Source organism: Caenorhabditis elegans, chromosome V (genome assembly GCF_000002985.6).
Source record: "Caenorhabditis elegans chromosome V".
Lineage (NCBI taxonomy): Eukaryota > Metazoa > Nematoda > Chromadorea > Rhabditida > Rhabditidae > Caenorhabditis > Caenorhabditis elegans.
In genome coordinates this window covers 5,303,263-5,320,207 of record NC_003283.11, presented here as the reverse complement: position 1 = coordinate 5,320,207, position 16,945 = coordinate 5,303,263, and the positions used below count along the sequence as shown (strand labels likewise).

Genomic DNA, 16,945 nt, shown 5'->3' with positions numbered 1-16,945 from the left:
TTTCAGATAAAACAAGCGATTTTCTACATTTTGACACTAAATTTTAATTAAAAATGTTGGAGCAATATGGCGCAATAGGTCATTTTGTAGATATACACACTACGAAAACTTAAAAATTTAATCAAACTCAAGTGATCATCACTATGAAATGCGGGAGTGAAATAAGTGTGGTGGTACGGGTTGTGTGTGGCAGAAGCTGGTGAAATAGATATCGGTACAGGTGTAAAATGATATTCCAACTCCTGGCGTCTGTCTCCCTAACACTACTGAATGTCTCTGTATGCTGCTTCGATTCAACCCGAAAAGAAACCAGGAGCTAGCCCGAAGAAACGACGCGAGAAGGAAGGCAATGAGAAAATAATAGGCAAGTTTAGAATTTCAAACCTCGGATACTCTTACTCTGCGCTCCGGTCCAAGCGGCCTCCTCCTACTTTTTCAAGATCTCCCATTACCACTGTGTCAATTTTTTCAAAAAATTTGTTATCACACAAAAGTTCCATGAAAACTTCCAAAATGGTAGCATTGATACAGTACGATCTTTTGGTGCTCGTTCATTCCTATTCGACGGAGAAAATAGAGGCGTGGCCAAGAGCACACACACACACACTGGGGTGAGCCAACGGGGAGGCGACATTCACTGGGGGACGACAAGAGGACGACGCTCTCGGCTCACAGCACCACTCACCACCTACTCTCTTTTTGTCAGCTCCTACCGGCGCCGGATCGACGGATCTTTTAGGATCACGTCTTCTGTGATCTGGCTCATCGAACATGCAGCAGTCATATAACCCGCAAAATAGTCTGACGTAAGTTGAGATCCTTGAAGCAACAACTCGGGAAAGCTCGGGTTACGATCTTCTTTGGTAATTGTATACGTGGCAACGCGACACCGATGGGGCGGCGGTGGCGCCAAGCGATAGTTTTACTTTAGAGGATTCTTTTCCCCCTTCCACCGTCTCAGTCTTCGAATGAGTTCGTTTTTCACCGTGGTGTTCTTTTCCTTAATTCAAGGGGATTTCAATTCAAATCAGGAGTGTGGAATTCCAAAAACAAAGATCGAATTCGACGAAAAGTTGATCCAATATATTCCTTCAAAATTTAGTTCCAAAATATGCAAAAATATTTGTTTGATTCGAAAAAATGTTCGAATTTCAGTTTCAAAAAGTTCGGCAAAAACTCCAATTTTTGAGCTTCTCTACACAATTTTAAATGGGAGCGAATGTTATTTTCAAATCAATCAAATATTTTTCTATATTTTGGCACTACATTTTATGAAAAAATATAGAAACAACTTTTCGCAATATGCTATTTTGTAAAACTGCCTAAAATAATTATAAGTTTTGCCCCTCCGAATTTTTTAGTGTTTATTTTTTCCAAGTTACGTAAAAACTTTAATTTTTTGAATTTCCAGAGCAACCACATCCTACTCGGAGCAAGAAATTGTGTGTATTTGTGAGTCCTTATTCAACGAGGGACTTCAGACAGGACGGACTGAGCAATTGGTGAGTTTCTTTCAAATTCAGATCAACTTTTCATTTTTTATTTTGTTGCGAATTTTGTGGGTTCCGTCTCTTTTCGCTTCGATCATCATTTTCTCCCCTACCTCATCATAATCTTCTCCTTCTTGTTGCTTCGAACGCAGGTGTCATGTGTCACTTATCAAAAGTTTTGACAAACATTTGACGTAGTCTCTCACTGAAGATCATCTCTCTCCCCCTCTTTTCTCCAATTGCTTGAATTTTGCGGTTTTGAGTTTGGAAGAGTCGAACGATAAAAACGTGAAGCAAAAAGGTGACAGAAGGAAGCGAGTACGGTAGCTGCCGCACGCGCGCTTTTCCCTTTTTCTTTCTAGAAAGCAAACAAAAGTCCATTATGGATGAAAGCTTGATGATGATGACGATGTGGGGAAAGTGGGAGCAGATGTTGGAACCTTATAGAGACAGAAATTTAGATTTATTCTAAATGGGGATACCGTTTTGAACTTGCAACTTCTGTGCTCCACTTTGACACATTATATCTTGCCTTTTTTGATTTTCATCAACAAATTGTCAACTGACAAAATACATAGAAAATATTTTTCTATAACACATTTTGACTTTGAAATTTTTTTTGATAAAATCCATCACAGATAAGATATGAGCCGTCATAGTAAAGCAATGGAAGAGAAAGTCTAAACAGGAAAATAATACATTTTTTAAGGTCATCAATGCAACGTAATCTAAAAATTAAAAAAAAAAAAACTATCCTATTAATATTTAACAAGGGCGTCAGTACGTTGTTCTGCAAAATTGACAAAACTGTCGAATTAGTTATGGTGGTCCAATTTTTGAAATTAAAAATGCATGTCAAAATATAGAAAAATTCGATTAATTCGAAAGCGATATTTATTTTCTTGAAAACTTCATAGAGACTTGCTTCAAACTATTTGTAAACTTTAATTTATTTTTCTTGAAACGGCAATTTTCAAGTACTATTCGAGATTTTTCGCAATTTTTTCAACAAACATGAGTAACATTTTCGATTCAATCAGGTGTTTTCCTACATTTTTATTAATTTTTATTCAAAACTTTAATACAAAAAGCTAGATTTTCGTACTGAAAAAAGCAGCTTCAAAAAAAAAAAATTAAAAATTCTATATTTCAACTTTCAGGCCAATTTCATCTACAACCTTCCACAATGCTACCAAGTAATGGAATCAGTTTTAAAAGCACAAGCTCTTGTGTATTTTACAACACAAAACTGGAAGATGCTCTACAAGTTACTGGAATGCAGCAAGTTTTCCCCACATAATCACACAGTTCTACAAAATTTGTGGCTTGATGCACATTATAAAGAGGTGAGTATCGGAAGGATTAGGGTGTTAATACTTGACTGATCTGGGGACCACTTGTCCAGTTCAATAAGCCAACGTTGCATAATATTATATCATAGTCCGCGAATCTGAGATCAATATTAGCTAACCCAAAGTTTACAGGCTGCGAAAACAAAGGATCGGGAGCTAGGAGCGGTTTGCAAATACCGGATCCGAAAGAAGAACCCATTTCCAAACACAATTTGGGATGGAGAAGAGACAAATTATTGCTTTAAGTCGAAATCTCGAAATGTTCTTCGGGATGCTTACAAGAAATGCCAGTACCCATCAGTAGAAGATAAAAGACGATTAGCTCAACAAACTGAATTATCAATTATTCAAGTTAGTTTTGAGTTCAATTCGTTACTTATCCAAAACACAAACTTTTGCAGGTGTCCAACTGGTTCAAAAACAAGAGGCAACGTGAGAGGGCAGCTGGTCAACTCGATAGGTGAGTATGGTCCTCCTGGCGAGTGGGGTTGTAATGGTCTGCATGCGTGGAGTTGGTGTGTGTTTAAGCTTGCGCAATCGGACATATTACTAAGGATAATCTAGTAACTGCAGTCAAGATTTGTCATAGAGAATGGGAAAAAAGATGAGGTGCAATAAGTTGAAAAAGGAAAAAAGTTTACTTGGAATGGGTCAAAATCGATTTTTTTTTCCAAGTATGCCACTATTTATTAACGCTAGAATTTTTATTTATACTCAAAATTTAATTCTCTTTTAAAAAACATTATGTTTCAAACAAGCAAAGTTAATGTGATTTTACGGTTGCCTTTAACTAATTTGACTTTGAAATCAACATTGATATAAGTTTTAAAGTGAAATAGCTTCAAAGTTAACAGAAAGGTTTTTCAATTTAATATAGTTTTCCGGAACAAAAACACCTACTTTTTCCCTGTCAGTCGTTTTGGTTCGCTCTTTTTTGACAGCTTGTATCTCGTTTCTCTTTGATTTTATTTAAAAAATTATCCACTGACAAATTATGTATCAAATATTTTCCTACATTTTGACAGAAAAGTATTTTTTTGTCGAAATGTCAGCTGAGATTTAAGCTGTCAAAGTGGAGCAATGGAAAATACGGTAAAATTCAAAGTTTTGAATTTTTTTATCGTTTACATAGTTGTAATTTATAATAGTTCCATCTTTTATCTCCACCTCCTACCATATCCAGCTTCTCGTTCGTTCAAAAAAGGTGCAAAGAAAGGGCACCCCGCTGTCATTAGTGTTTGCCCAAACTTTGCAGTAAGAGTCGTTGACACGATCCTGTCGCGGCTCGAACAATACGCATTGTTCGTGTTGTTGGCGGAGATCCTCTTCTTGTTCAGAACATATGAAGAGCTTCTCAAACAAGACATAGAAGCGATAAGTTTTATGACCGGGGAAGGTGTCAGTTGGGAGAGTTTCTTTGAATGTAGTATGAACAAAAAACTCGGAAACACTCTTTCAAGATGTCCCAATATCAAAATATCTATGTTTCAGAAGCTCCGCCAGATCCAACGACAGTGACGATGGATCATCTGGCTGTGAATCAAAACCTCCGATGAATATTGACAGCCCTGCGCCTCCGCCATTACCAACTTCATTTGATCTACAACCCTATTATCCATCACCTTACACATTTGCTCCACATTGTGACTTTTCATACATTCAGAATTTGTGATGACTGCTTTTCCCCCTCAAGACCATTAGAATAACTTTTAACTATATTTTTGACATACCTTCCCTGCCATTTCAAGTACTCTAACTCATCGGTTCTTCCAAACTTCAGTTTTCTCCCAAAGACAGTATTTTTTGATATTCATAATACAAAATATCTTTAATCAATAAATTATATTTTTTTTTACAACAAAATGAAAAATACTTTTTTTGATGGCACATGGCGTTGAGTGGGCAAATGTTTGAAGAACACGTCTTCCCAATTAACAGTCTCGTTGTGCTTTTATAAGTATATTCAACTTTCCGACGACCGTCTGGGCATGTTACATTGAACTCCGATCTCAGCTCTTCTAAAAATGAGAATTTTCGAATGCCCTTTTCCGCTTGTTACCTAAATCTTTTGATTGACAGCATATTCCTTTTCTAGTACAATAATGAGAATTGATTTTGCTTGTTTTCCAATTACAATCTTTCTGAAATTAAAAAAATTATATTCGTAAGAAAAACTATAAATTCTTACATGACTTGCGCATTGCTGGGGTATAGCCGGATTTCGATGAAATGGGCATCCTTTATAGTTGCCTAAAAAAGTTTTTTACATCATGTTATTGGAGTTCCAATAGCTTGAATGAATCATAGCGGCAGAATCAATCAGCGCGGGGCCGTTCGGCGAATTTATTTTCCGGCAATTTGCCAAATTGCCGGTTTGTCGATGTTCCGGCAACTTGACGAATTGCCGGTTTGCCGGTTTGCCGTAAAAATAGTTTTCCGCCCACCCTGATTGTTTACTGATTACAGAAAAGTGGCAAAAAGGCGCGTGATATAAACCAGCCTTTTAAAAAAATTTTCAAAAATTCAAAATTTAATAAAATTACAGGCCGACACCTCGTGAGTTTATTTTATACTAAATATTTCTTTTGAAACGTCTGTACCTCAAAAATGATGAGTTTTCATGAATAAAATTTTAGTAAAAAAAATTGTAATTAATTTTCTATTAATTTTCTATTTACTTTTCAGACAAGTTGATGCACATTCTTGAAGACTATCAAATTTATTTTCCTGATCTTTACACCCGTCCCATCGGAAATTCATGCATAATCCAGTTGACTGATCAAAATGAAATTTAATTGTAGACGACTTCTCACATTTTGCTGTTAAATTTGAATCAAAAATCGACTTCGAGCATCGTGGCGATAACGCTAAAAATTAATTTCACAAAAAAAATTAAAAAATGAAACAAACCGCCATGAATTAGAAAACCAGGGAGAAGGTGATAAATATGAGGAATCGTCATCAAAGAAGAATAAAAAAGTTTTTCGTCAAACGGGGGAAGAGTGAGAAGCAAACCATTAAATATTTTATTTCTCTGAACAAAAAAAGCTGTGAACTGTCCAACCGAATAGAAAATTTAGTTGCAACAAGCCGCAAAAAAGTTTCCATCAAAGCATGTACTTCCAAATGGACAGAAATTATGAAGACATCGTTTTCCAAGAAGTTGAACGGTGATTCCGTGGATTTTCTCCCGTACAATTGTCTGTCCTATTGGGCACGGGGGATTGTAGTCGTTGTCAACTTTGTCTGAAATTTGTTCTATAGTTTTAAATTTAGCGAGTTCTTTTTTCTAAATTTCAGGTTTTATCGGTAGAAAATGGGAAGTAGTTTCCTAAAATTTGGGCAATACTATAACTATTACTGTGACTATTTAACGAGAAAATTAAAAATGAATTCAGAGTTGTGGTTTTACTGTTTTTATCTGAATGTTCCGAAAATTTTTTCACATGTACTCCAGGCGGGGACAGTAAAATGGGTTATTCTTTTATCTCAATCCTTTGAAAAATACCAAATTTTCAAAAAAAAAAACTATTCGGCGACAACTGTCGATTTGCAAAATTTTTTGAAATTTATTCGACAATTCGGCATTTCAAAAAATAGATAGTTCTGAAAATAAACAAAAATTGGTAAATATTATGTGAACATTTCGAAAAAAATTTTTAAAGAAATTTTTGAAAATTTTTGAGAACTTGACATTTTGGCCGATCTAGAATTATAGGCCCATTGAAAATTAGGATTGATGAAAGCCACTTCTGATATGAGTCATAACATTCTGCAATTTTTTTTTTGAAAAGTAGTGACTTTAAGAATTTCAACCGTTTACGCTTCTCCATCTTTCAAAAACATTTTTAAAAAGCTAGACGGACTTTTTAAAAATTATTTTTTTTAGAAAATTAATATGTATTTCTCCGTTTGGAAAACTCCTCCACCTACCTTTAAACTCTTTCTCGCAACAATGCCCATAAGCTTGTCCAATATTACAATAATTTCCCGCATCACAATCACAGTCATCGTTGCAGACAGTCTTCCCTTTGGTTGTTTTATGAATTTTGCTAGCCGCTGGACATTTGTGATGATCCACTGAAAATTCTACTTAAAATTAATGTGCATACGCACAAAACCAAGCTCACAAGGCAGACACTCTTCATAACATGCTTGTGACGTGGCAAAATTATTCCAATTGTGGCCACAGCCTGTGTAGTTGAATGCGAGACATGTCTCGGTGGGAACGTCCATGTAGTACTGAAATGAAAAATTTAAGTTAACTTCTAAATAACTCTTAGCGGTTACTCTTATTGACCACTGTTTGTCACAAGGGGTATCTCCTAGGAAGAAAGGGTCATGGCAGGCTCCGGCAATATGCTCTTTCCCTTAAAAATATTTGTTTAAATACGATTAGTTCTATAAAATCCTACCTGCTTCAGCTGAGTTAAGATAGATTGCAAAAATCACAGAAATCAAAGAGAAATAAATCATCATTTACGAAAAAACAGATAACGAAAAGCGGAACGTGTGGCAGTGTTAATGAATATCCGTCGTTTTTCGTTAACTTTGTAATCTTTGTTGTTTATTTCACATTCGTGACATAGATGTGATAATGCGAAGATGGTGTTGATGATTAGTGAGAGATTAGTGTTGATCTACTCAGCCCGAATAGTATCTGAACCGTAATGTAAAATTCTTTAAGAATCATTTAATTAGATGATGTCATTGTTCCTTTTAAGCATCACGAACGGAAAACGTTCATAATGTTTATTGTAAAAATAAAAAATAATTAAAATGTAATCCCTATTGAGTTTGCAGCTTCACAAATTAACATCATAAAAACATTTTTCGAAAAGTTCAGCAAGCCAAGCTTTCATTTGCCCATTTGGCAATTTTGCAAAAAAAAAAAACAATTGCGGTCTGCATCTCTTAGACATCTATTCGTTTTGAAGACTTTGATTTAGTTATATTATGAAGAAAATAACATTTTGATTAAACGATATTTCGTCCTCAGATGATCACTGTTTTTTTTTCATTTTTAGCAGGTATGCACAGTACACTAAATATTGCAATTAATACACTTCATTTTTATCAAAACAATTATTTTCCGTAAACGAAACAGTCTTGAGGAGGAACACATCCATTTGGCCCTCTCACAAATCCTTGGGAACATTGACAAACGTTCAAGATGCATTGAAGAGTGCAAACTTGTGGATTAGGATTCTGGCAAGTTGGTTCACAAGCCGTTCCACATGATCGGAATTCTTCATTTGATGGACATCTTTGGTATCTTCCTTGAGCTGCTGTTATGGTGACAATAGCGACAAGGAGAATGATCAGGAACTTCTAGAAAAGATTTTAATATTATATTTTTAATATGATATAAAATGCTTACCATTTTAACAAAAATTTCAGAATGAAATAGGACTGTTGAAATCGGCAGCATTGGTTTCAATTTATATATTTTCTCGGGGACAATTGTTCGATTGTGTGCATTGTATAAAATGTTTTATTCATTTTTGTCTTATTTCCATTGATGATTGTTTAAATTGAAATTGTTGTCAAAACTTGGGACAAAGTTACATGATTTTATTTTGAGAAAATATCAAATACAGACCAAAAGAACAGTGGTCACAAATTGAATTGGAAATACACTTTTAAGAAGATTGCATTCTCTAGTCATTCTCGAATCAGTTTTAGAAATTTTCTTAAACTGGAATTTTAATGTATAATATTGTTCAAGGTATGGTTCCTTTTTAATATTTGCTTTTTGCTAGATTATTTCCTTTATGTTTTTTTGATAAGCTGAATGTTTTGTCCAAAATATTTATTGAAAAAATTGAATTTCCAAACAAAAAATTTTTTAAGTTGGAGCCAATCACTCCAAAAAAATTGATCAAAAATTAGACTTTCAATCCCTATTGGAATTGGGTTCTAATAAGAGTCGCACGTATAAATTTAAAAAAAACTGTATTGCATTCATTTAGGTAACAGCTCAATTTTGAATAAATTTTTCCGATTTTTTTAAAAATAAAATGTTGCTGGAATTTTTTTTTGGATTCTTCCTGAATTGTCTCCTGAATTTTCCCTGTAATAATTTTTATAACTTTTTTTTTAATGTGTACAATTTTCATACAATTTGAAATGATTCATCAATGAAACTGAAAACATAAAGAGAGAAGAGAGATTTCAAGAGCAGGGGAAAAATAACTGAAAATGAAAGATTTGATGCAAAAAGCAACGAGGAAGATTGATAATCTTATGATATAACTTCAAATGGATAAAAAGTGAAGATTAAAACAGAAGAAAATCAGGAAAAAAAATATAATCACAAAGTGAGAAAAACAAGAAAAATAGGAGAAGGAAGAGGAGAGTGAAAAAGAAAAAACGATTTAGGCACCTTTGTCGACCAGAAAAGAAACAGTGTTTTGGGGTGGGGGGGGGGGGGGGGGTGATGAAAACAATTCTCACGGAAATCCTGGCTAATTCTGAAATTCCAGAGAATCGTTTTGGGTTGACAACTCGTAAAAGTTATTATTGAATTTGAAAAAAAAACAAAATTATTGTATCCTAAATGTAAAATATGCTATGGTACAGACTAAAGGGAAAAATGGACTAGAAAATGGGGATTCTTGTAGTTTTTGAGGAAGAGGAGATAGGGAAGAGGAAGAAGACATAAGCGAAACAGTTTGGAAAGTGTTTTGCAAGGAAGTTTGTTTTTGTTTAATGAGAGTTGCACGCAGAGTGTGAGCAAACTGAGAGAAACGCCCGGCAAATGATAAATGCGGTGATATGATGATTGAATTGGCGGGATGAGGGGGTGAAGAGATTTTGCATCGAGCTTTGCGAGTTTGCCAGCCACTTCTTCTTCGCGATCGGAAAAAATTGAAGACGCTGGTTTGCTCGCGGATTTAGAAGCCAGGGATGATACAGTAGGCTTCCAATGCGGAGAGAAGAAGGTACATGAACCAAAGCGAGGCGAAGAACATTGCTGTCATCCACTGAAAACGTTAAGCATTTTAATACTGTAGTATTTTTAAACTGTGTATTTGATTCTATCTAGATTTTCGTTTGGAACTGCTATAATTTTTAAAACACGAATTTCCGATCAACTTTGCCAACTCATATCTCAGTTATCGATTGTGCTCTACAAAAATTGTCAACTGAAAAAATAATTGTAATTTCTCTCTGAATCGTTTTGTAGTTAATTTTACATTGATATCTCAAAAATAATCCAAGATAAGATATGCCCGTTAAACGTTGAAGTCCGCTTTTTGGCATAAAGGAGGCATTAACAAGAACACCTTTTTTCATTATTGTGCCAGTTATTTTTTGAAAAGTTAAGCAAACATATAATAACTTTACTTTAAATTGAACATATCAAAATGTTACTTAAAAACTGACTCAAAAATCATGTACCGATGGGATCATTCACCCGGGGCAGTTAGTGACTATTGGACAAAGTTTCAAATTTTACAAGCAAAAGGAAAACTAATTTCAGAGAGCACAAATATTTTCTCCGAATTTTTTTTAGTTTGGATTTTTTCAAAAATTTAGTGGATGCATGTTTAAAGCGCTACGACGTTTGCATTTAAATCATCAAAACAGAATTGAAACATTAGGTAGAAAAAATACAGTTTTTATTTTATCAACTTTCAAAATAATAAGTTTTACTATTATTTTCGACAAATCTATGTTACAGGTCTAAGTTTTAAAAAAATCTTACCCTCAATGCAATCGGTCCTCCCAACTCTCCTCCGACCTTCTTATTTCTTCTGAGCACCAAGACGATGATGCACAAAACAGCTTCTGTGCAGAAAATGAGCACGGAGAATCCAAGATTTCCTGGGTCAACCAAGAACTTGGTTCCCTGATTCCAATGGTAGATTGCGGCCATCGACCAGGCGATTCCGATACCCAAGAAAACGTTGACAGCGTTGGATCCGGTGACGTTTCCGACGGCATTATCAGCGTACTTGTCCTGAACGGCCGACACCTTCGATGCGAAAGTATCTGGCACAGATGTTCCCAAAGCGACAAATGAGATAGCGGTGACAGCATCCTTAAGTCCAACCCAGCATCCGAATTGAGAAGCAAGATCTCCTACAACAGCGGTAAGGACTCCAATCATGAAGATAGCGACAACGAATGTAGCCCATCCTCCGAAGTAGTCAGTTGGTGGGATGGTAGCGAAAGTGAGCTTCCATGGAACAGTAAGAACGTGCATAACGTAATCCATGCATCCTGGCTCTTCTGGCTCCTTCTCTTCTCCATCCTCACCATCCTCTCCCTCATCATCATCATCATCTCCAGCGGATACGACAAGAGCCTCCATGAATTGCTCTCTCCACGAGTGAGTTCCGAGCATGATACGGGTGTTGGCATTCTTGATCATACGGTCGACGATTCCCTGAAAATGTTTAATTATGAAATTCGATTTCTCTCCGAAAGGCTTACCTGGAATTCCTTGGATTCTCTGATTGTGATCTGGCACTTGGTGAACTCTCCGAGTCTTGGTTTTCCCATCTCGGCGATTTCAAGTTGAGATGGTGTCAATGAAGTTGTGACCTCATCGTCTCCTAGAAAAAAACACGATCAGTCACGTTCTTAAAATCGAATTAGAAAAAGGAAAACCGAGCCAAAATGCTCAATCAACTCATAAAAACAAATCGATAGATTTTTGTTAGAATGTGGAACGGAATTACAGACTTTTTCATGCAAAATCTTCTCCATGCATTCACAAACCGTTACCGCCTTTCATTCCGGCGATCCATGATCCTAAACGGTTCCTGAATCGACTGGTGAGGTGAGGTGAGTTGGTTTGTGATGATCTACGTGGATCCGATGACGGTTGAAGCAAGTCGACACTGGCGGCTCGAGTCGATTTTTCGGCCGGAGCAAGTGCTGTGAATAAGTATAAAAGGGTGATAACCGGGGGATAGAGGGGGTGAAGGGTGGAAGATGCGTCAGAAGTTGGATAGGTTTGGTATAGGTATTTGGGGGTTTTGATTGAACTTAAAAATGTCTAGTTTCTATCTGAAATTGTAGCCCAGGGATGAAAATATTGAGAATTGACATGTTAATTACAGAAGCGTTTGGTACCACGACCATCGGGAGGGATTGGATCTCAAATTTACTTTTTTTTGTGGTAAAAAAAGCAAGCTTGAGATCAACACTTCCCCCTATAAATATACAACATCACCTACCGTTCTCAGTGTTCGAATCCTTGGATTCCGATGCAACTGACGATCCTCTCTTGCGTTCCATACGGCGTTGGAAGCGCTCTTGGATGCGCGACAAGTCTAGAGAGAAAGAGTCAATCACAAACACAACATTGATAAGACGAATAAGGTGATAAAATAGAATAAAAAGTGGGTGATTAATTGATTGTTTTTGTTGTTGTGTTGTTGTAGTGAAATTAACAATGTGCACATATGTATATGTAGAAGCGTTTTTGTTGTTTCACTTAAAAAAATAGTTCCAAAAATACTCACCATTCATCTTCTTGGCCCAGATTGGTGGGGAAAGCTCGATGTAGAAGTAGTCGGAGCGTTCGTATTGTTCAGTATCGACAATTCCAATTTCAACAAGAGCTCTGGAAAAAAAGTTGAAGAAAAACGATATTGGTAGGTGATGTACTCAGTCTGGTTGTCTTCAAAAACGATCTCTCCCTCCTTCATCTCGAAGTGCTTGTCAGCCGAGGCAGTTCCTTCGACGGTTCTGAAAATTTTTATTTACATTTTTATATATCCAGTTTTTTTTGTATTTTATTTTTTAATTCGACTCTGTTTTATTACATTTCAATTGTCTGCAACAGAGATGTGTAGCACATTTCTCATCGGCTCAAATAACACGACACATTTACTCTGAGGCCTTTGAGGCATTTTTGAACTCAAAACGTTAAACTGAAACTAAAATTATTTTCAGAATTCACAATTATTTTTCTATGTTTTTATCAAATGACAATTCCCTTCCCATTTCCTGTATCCCCTGCACCTAACATAACCCTCATGTATTCAGGTCATAGTTCAATTAGTCTGTACTCATCATTTTCCGTTTTACCTCCCCGTCTTCCACATCCAATCATTAATCAAATAAACTATTTCTACTGCTCTCGCAAAATTTCTCAAGCATCGTGTAAACACCGTCCTCAAATGACGCACTTACTCTCTTCGCAACGGGAATCCTTCCACTACCTCCACCCCTTTCAATTTAATATTCTCGGCAACAGTACCTGAATGGAATGATGACCTTTCCACGTGCACCAGAGTGTCTCTTCATTTGGAGTGACAAATGTCCGCAGTTCTCAACAACCTGGAAGTGATCGTGCTCGAAACCGAAGACTCCTGCGTGATCGTCATCGAGAATCATGATGGTGGCGGTGTTTGGCATCTCGAGCTGAGCAACTGGAAGTCCTCCGATTCTTGTTGGATCGATGATGATTCCATCCTTGGTGCGGACACGAAGGTTGCACAGACGAAGGTAGAAGTGTTCGTCCTCCTCGAAAACATCATCATCGACAACTTCGATTGTGACCTTCTGATGTTTATCTTCTGGGTAGAATGTCAAAGTTCCCTTCACTGGAATGTAGTCACTTCCAGCATTTGCAGATCCATCCTCAGTGAAGTAGTCAACCATGACAGTGAGACCGTCTGGTCCTCCATCTCTGAAATAGGAATTGTCACGTTAGATTCACTTTTCTTTTGTATGAGTTATCCTAGATTAAACCTAGATTGTTATGGTACATACCTTCCAACGACAACATCGAAAGATCCGACGCTCTCAAGAACTGTGTAGTGAGCTGGATCCAAGAAGATCTTGCAAGTGTTGTCACGCGACTGCTTCTCTTGAGCCTGTACCAACTGAAATTAGCCGAGGTGTTCAAAGAGTTAGGGTTAGTCCTTGCGATGCACCACACCATTATGATTTGAATCTGATTTCTCTCACTAGTTTGTGATTTGAATTCATTTCGCCATACTTGTCAGTACTGCCAGGATAGAAGTAAACTCTGATCTCTTTTTTTGTGAAAAATGTTCATGCTAAACATATTTAGAAGTATTTTTTGTGGAAATTTAGAAGTGAGAAGAAGTTAAAATGTAATGTATTACAATATCAGTAACTATCAGCCATTTGATAAGAGAACATTACCATTGATGCATATCAAACTTACAGCATCAAGAGCCTTATTGTGCTCTTTGTCAATTCTCTTCTTTACAATATCTCCTCCTCCGATCAATCTACGTGTAGCCTGAACACGGTAGAAAGCGCGGGACTTTGGTCCTCTGAAATATATAGATTTTCTCTAACTTTTTAAAGAACTATCAGTTATACCTGCTGATCATCTCGTATTCGGCTTGCTTCTGAAGCTCTGTTGGGGTAATATGTGGATTTTGTTTTCTGATCTCCCTCATCAACTCAATGAATTCTTGACGATGTTCTTCAAAAGCTTTAAGAGCTGGATCTCCCTGAAAATAAGTCAAAATTAGAAAATAAGAAAGGAAAGTAATTTTACCTGTGTTCCGTTCTCCAACATTTTCATTTCTTCAGCCTCAGTGGCGATCATCTGTCCGTGAGAACCTCTACGGTATCTGTGGGGCAAGAACTTGTTCTGGATAAGCTTGATATCAGCCATGTAAGCTGTGAAGACGGTAAGTGGGAAGAAGATGAAAGTGAGCGCACCCTCCCAGATCTCGATCTCTCCTGGTGAGAAGAAGGCGAGGATCAAGTAGAGCCACACGTAGGCAAAGACGGACCATGTGGCTGTGACACAGAACACATCCAAATGCTTCTGACGACGGATTTCTCCTTTTGGAATGACGACGACGCAGATGGCGATGATCATGAACAAGTTGAAAGCGGCTGATCCGACAATGGTGTTCGGTCCGAGGTCTCCAGCTTCGAATCCTCTGGCGATAACCTTTAAAAAGATGGACATAGGTTATTTTTTGTAGGAAATGAATTTAAATTGGGCGGCAATTTTTTTTTGCAATTTTTTAAATTGTTTATTAAAGATTTAAAAGTCTCGAGTTTTAAATTTCACATTTCTCTCACTGGACATTGATGACGAAATTGAAAAATTTACTTTTTTTTAATGCAAAAAAAAAGGGCTTCCATGTAGGCACCAAAACGCCTGCCTGCCTAGCCTTAAGGCAACCTTAAAGCGGTTTTGTACGTTCTGCTTAAATACACTTCAAATTGTTTTTTTTTAATCTTGTTAGATTTTCATCAGATCGATTGAAATGAGGAAATTAGGAAAATTTATATCAGTAGGTATCAGGCAGGCACCAGGTCTGAAGCCGCGCCTGTCTGCCATGGAAACCTAACCAAAATTGCTTATTTTTTAAAGGTCTGCTTTGATACATAGATTTTCATTTTTAAGCTGACTTCAAATATACTCACCTCAATAATCGAAAGCAAAATTTCAGGAGCAGACGATCCGAGAGCCATAAGTGTCAAATTGGAGACAGTATCGTTCCAAATGCGCACTTGGACTGCCATCGGGTCGAGTCCCGGTCGTTTGACTACAATCGTTCGTTCCATTGATGTGATCACTTCGATGGAGCTCATGAATCTGTCGGCGACAATTGAGATTCCCAAAAACATGTAGGCGATGACGAAGAAGTAGAGAACTCCGCGTAATACTCGGTCACCGGTCGTCAGATCCAAGAATGGTCTCCTGTAAATTTATGTCATTTGATTTGAAAAGTATTGTTTTTTTTTTGCTCCAAGAGTTTTCAATTTCCCATTCTCAACTACACACACATGTTCTTGATTTTCGCGTTCGTCGCGAGCTTCTGAATGTCTCGACCGGTGAAAACCGATCAGTCTCACTTGATTTATGCGCTCATTTCCAGATGTTTCTCATTTTTGCATCGCTTTACTTTCATTTACACATCATTTGTGCTCTGGGAAGATGTGTCTAAGAGAGGGATGATTTTTGAGAGATCATGAAAGTTTTGGCAAGTTTTTATGAATAGTGTTTTACTGTCTACTTGGACAGCTCTTATCTCGGCTATATTCGGTTTTATCAAAAAATGTTCAACTGGCAAAACGTGCAAAATGTTTTTCTATATTGTAATTTGTAAATTTTTATTGTGAAAACTCAAGAAATCCAAGAAATAAGCCATCAAAGTAGAACAGTTGCGGTGCAATGAAAAGTACGGTATTTCAATTTTTGGAATACGTTTTTGTCTAATTTTAGAGGTAATTTAAAAATAGTCAAATGCTTTTAAATACTTATAAATTAACTTACTGGAAAATTATTGTTTTAAAGTTTTCAGCTATCTGGCTTTGCTTCAGTATAAGTCTACAGTTAACTCGTTTAATTCAATTCGAAAATATACCAATTTCTAGAGAGAAATATTCGATTTGTTTTTTCCCTACAACTTCCCAACAACATATGCATCTCAAACCCCGTACCCTACCAATAAAACATTTTTGAATGTTCAATATCTCTTCGAAAAAATCATGTACATCTATCCGCGATTTTCATGACTTTACAATAATCATTTTTATTTCAAATTTTGATTCAAGCTTTGTTTTAGTTTAAATCCTCACCAAATAGGTATAACAAGTCCATCGATGCAGTTTCTAGTGGCGTCGGCTGCTGAACAGTTGGATCCAGCATCTGCGAGTCCAGCGAGGGCCACCAGAAAGGCTACTGCTAGCCAACACCCTAATCGAGTCATTCAACTGAAAATCAGATTTTAGGCTTTTAAAAGTAAATTAAAGATTTGTTTTCTCATTAAAAATCAAGTGACAAAGAAGCAAAGAAGATATTGGGAAGATGAAGAAAAAATAGAAAAAAGCAGGTGTTATTTGAGTGAGGTGACAACGGGTGTGGGTCATTATGAACAAAAAAAAAAGAAGAAAATAAATAGAAAACAGTGAATGCCTTAACAATGGATCAAACAACTTTTGGTAATTAGGGAGGCAACAATTTTAATTTTTTGTAAAATTTTTACAGTTTCTAGATCTCAAAATTATCAACTCTCCAATCAAATCCACACGTTTATTCTTCAGACTCATTGAAACAACTGTCAGTGAAACAAGATGAATGGGTTAGGGGTATCAGAAGCAGAAAACTTCCCCCCACCAATCTTCACTTTATGAAGAATT

At 36.5% G+C, this 16,945-nt stretch overlaps 5 protein-coding genes across 8 annotated transcripts; 1 reads left to right on the top strand and 4 right to left on the bottom strand.

The window, feature by feature from the left end:
- The first annotated feature begins 630 nt into the window (after window positions 1-630).
- Window positions 631-4,712, top strand: ceh-34 (Homeobox protein ceh-34). The gene is made up of 6 exons (NM_072018.8): window positions 631-806; window positions 1,412-1,502; window positions 2,651-2,836; window positions 2,975-3,193; window positions 3,244-3,302; window positions 4,334-4,712. Exons 1-6 carry the CDS (start codon window positions 772-774, stop codon window positions 4,512-4,514), a joined length of 771 nt encoding a protein of 256 aa, NP_504419.1. The 5' UTR covers window positions 631-771; the 3' UTR covers window positions 4,515-4,712.
- C10G8.2 (BPTI/Kunitz inhibitor domain-containing protein) lies at window positions 4,619-5,804 on the bottom strand (the record flags this gene model as incomplete). Its single annotated transcript, NM_072017.3, has 5 exons — window positions 4,619-4,860; window positions 4,902-4,983; window positions 5,031-5,092; window positions 5,521-5,709; window positions 5,753-5,804. 5 exons carry the CDS (start codon window positions 5,802-5,804, stop codon window positions 4,619-4,621), a joined length of 627 nt encoding a protein of 208 aa, NP_504418.1.
- A 47-nt stretch (window positions 5,805-5,851) lies between these two features.
- Window positions 5,852-7,455, bottom strand: C10G8.3 (BPTI/Kunitz inhibitor domain-containing protein). The gene is made up of 5 exons (NM_072016.4): window positions 7,258-7,455; window positions 7,133-7,212; window positions 6,973-7,084; window positions 6,776-6,922; window positions 5,852-6,088 (listed from the first exon to the last, which is right to left on the bottom strand). The coding sequence occupies exons 1-5, from the start codon at window positions 7,319-7,321 to the stop codon at window positions 5,919-5,921; spliced, it is 573 nt and encodes a 190-aa protein (NP_504417.2). The 5' UTR covers window positions 7,322-7,455; the 3' UTR covers window positions 5,852-5,918.
- A 403-nt stretch (window positions 7,456-7,858) lies between these two features.
- Window positions 7,859-8,273, bottom strand: C10G8.4 (TIL domain-containing protein; the record flags this gene model as incomplete). The annotated part of the gene is made up of 2 exons (NM_072015.4): window positions 7,859-8,173; window positions 8,223-8,273. 2 exons carry the CDS (start codon window positions 8,271-8,273, stop codon window positions 7,928-7,930), a joined length of 297 nt encoding a protein of 98 aa, NP_504416.1. The 3' UTR covers window positions 7,859-7,927.
- Window positions 8,274-8,960: 687 nt separating this feature from the next.
- Window positions 8,961-16,519, bottom strand: ncx-2 (the record flags this gene model as incomplete). 4 transcript variants are annotated; one of them, NM_072013.9, is made up of 14 exons in its annotated part: window positions 8,961-9,828; window positions 10,554-11,237; window positions 11,285-11,406; window positions 11,573-11,731; window positions 12,034-12,129; window positions 12,322-12,422; window positions 12,467-12,547; window positions 13,062-13,493; window positions 13,577-13,680; window positions 13,998-14,109; window positions 14,159-14,292; window positions 14,340-14,744; window positions 15,227-15,503; window positions 16,385-16,519. In NM_072013.9, the coding sequence occupies 14 exons, from the start codon at window positions 16,513-16,515 to the stop codon at window positions 9,739-9,741; spliced, it is 2,928 nt and encodes a 975-aa protein (NP_504414.4). The 4 variants fall into 4 exon arrangements, with proteins under 4 accessions (NP_504414.4, NP_504415.2, NP_001023644.1 ...); NM_072014.9 differs by lacking the exon at window positions 11,573-11,731 and having other exon boundaries at window positions 8,962-9,828; window positions 13,577-13,689; NM_001028473.5 differs by lacking the exon at window positions 8,961-9,828 and having other exon boundaries at window positions 10,539-11,237; window positions 16,385-16,515.
- Between the last annotated feature and the right edge of the window lie 426 nt (window positions 16,520-16,945).

What these genes read in the sequence shown, in the direction of transcription:
- ceh-34 (NM_072018.8), top strand. Translation starts at nt 772, where the DNA reads ATGCAGCAGTCATATAACCCGCAAAATAGTCTGAC. An exon ending in AACCCGCAAAATAGTCTGAC is followed by an intron (nt 807 to 1,411) that starts GTAAGTTGAGAT and finishes TTGAATTTCCAG; the next exon opens with AGCAACCACATCCTACTCGG. An exon ending in CAGGACGGACTGAGCAATTG is followed by an intron (nt 1,503 to 2,650) that starts GTGAGTTTCTTT and finishes TTCAACTTTCAG; the next exon opens with GCCAATTTCATCTACAACCT.
- C10G8.3 (NM_072016.4), bottom strand. Translation starts at nt 7,321, where the DNA reads ATGATGATTTATTTCTCTTTGATTTCTGTGATTTTTGCAATCTATCTT. An exon ending in TCTTAACTCAGCTGAAGCAG is followed by an intron (nt 7,213 to 7,257) that starts GTAGGATTTTAT and finishes AATATTTTTAAG; the next exon opens with GGAAAGAGCATATTGCCGGA. An exon ending in ACAAACAGTGGTCAATAAGA is followed by an intron (nt 7,085 to 7,132) that starts GTAACCGCTAAG and finishes TTTTCATTTCAG; the next exon opens with TACTACATGGACGTTCCCAC.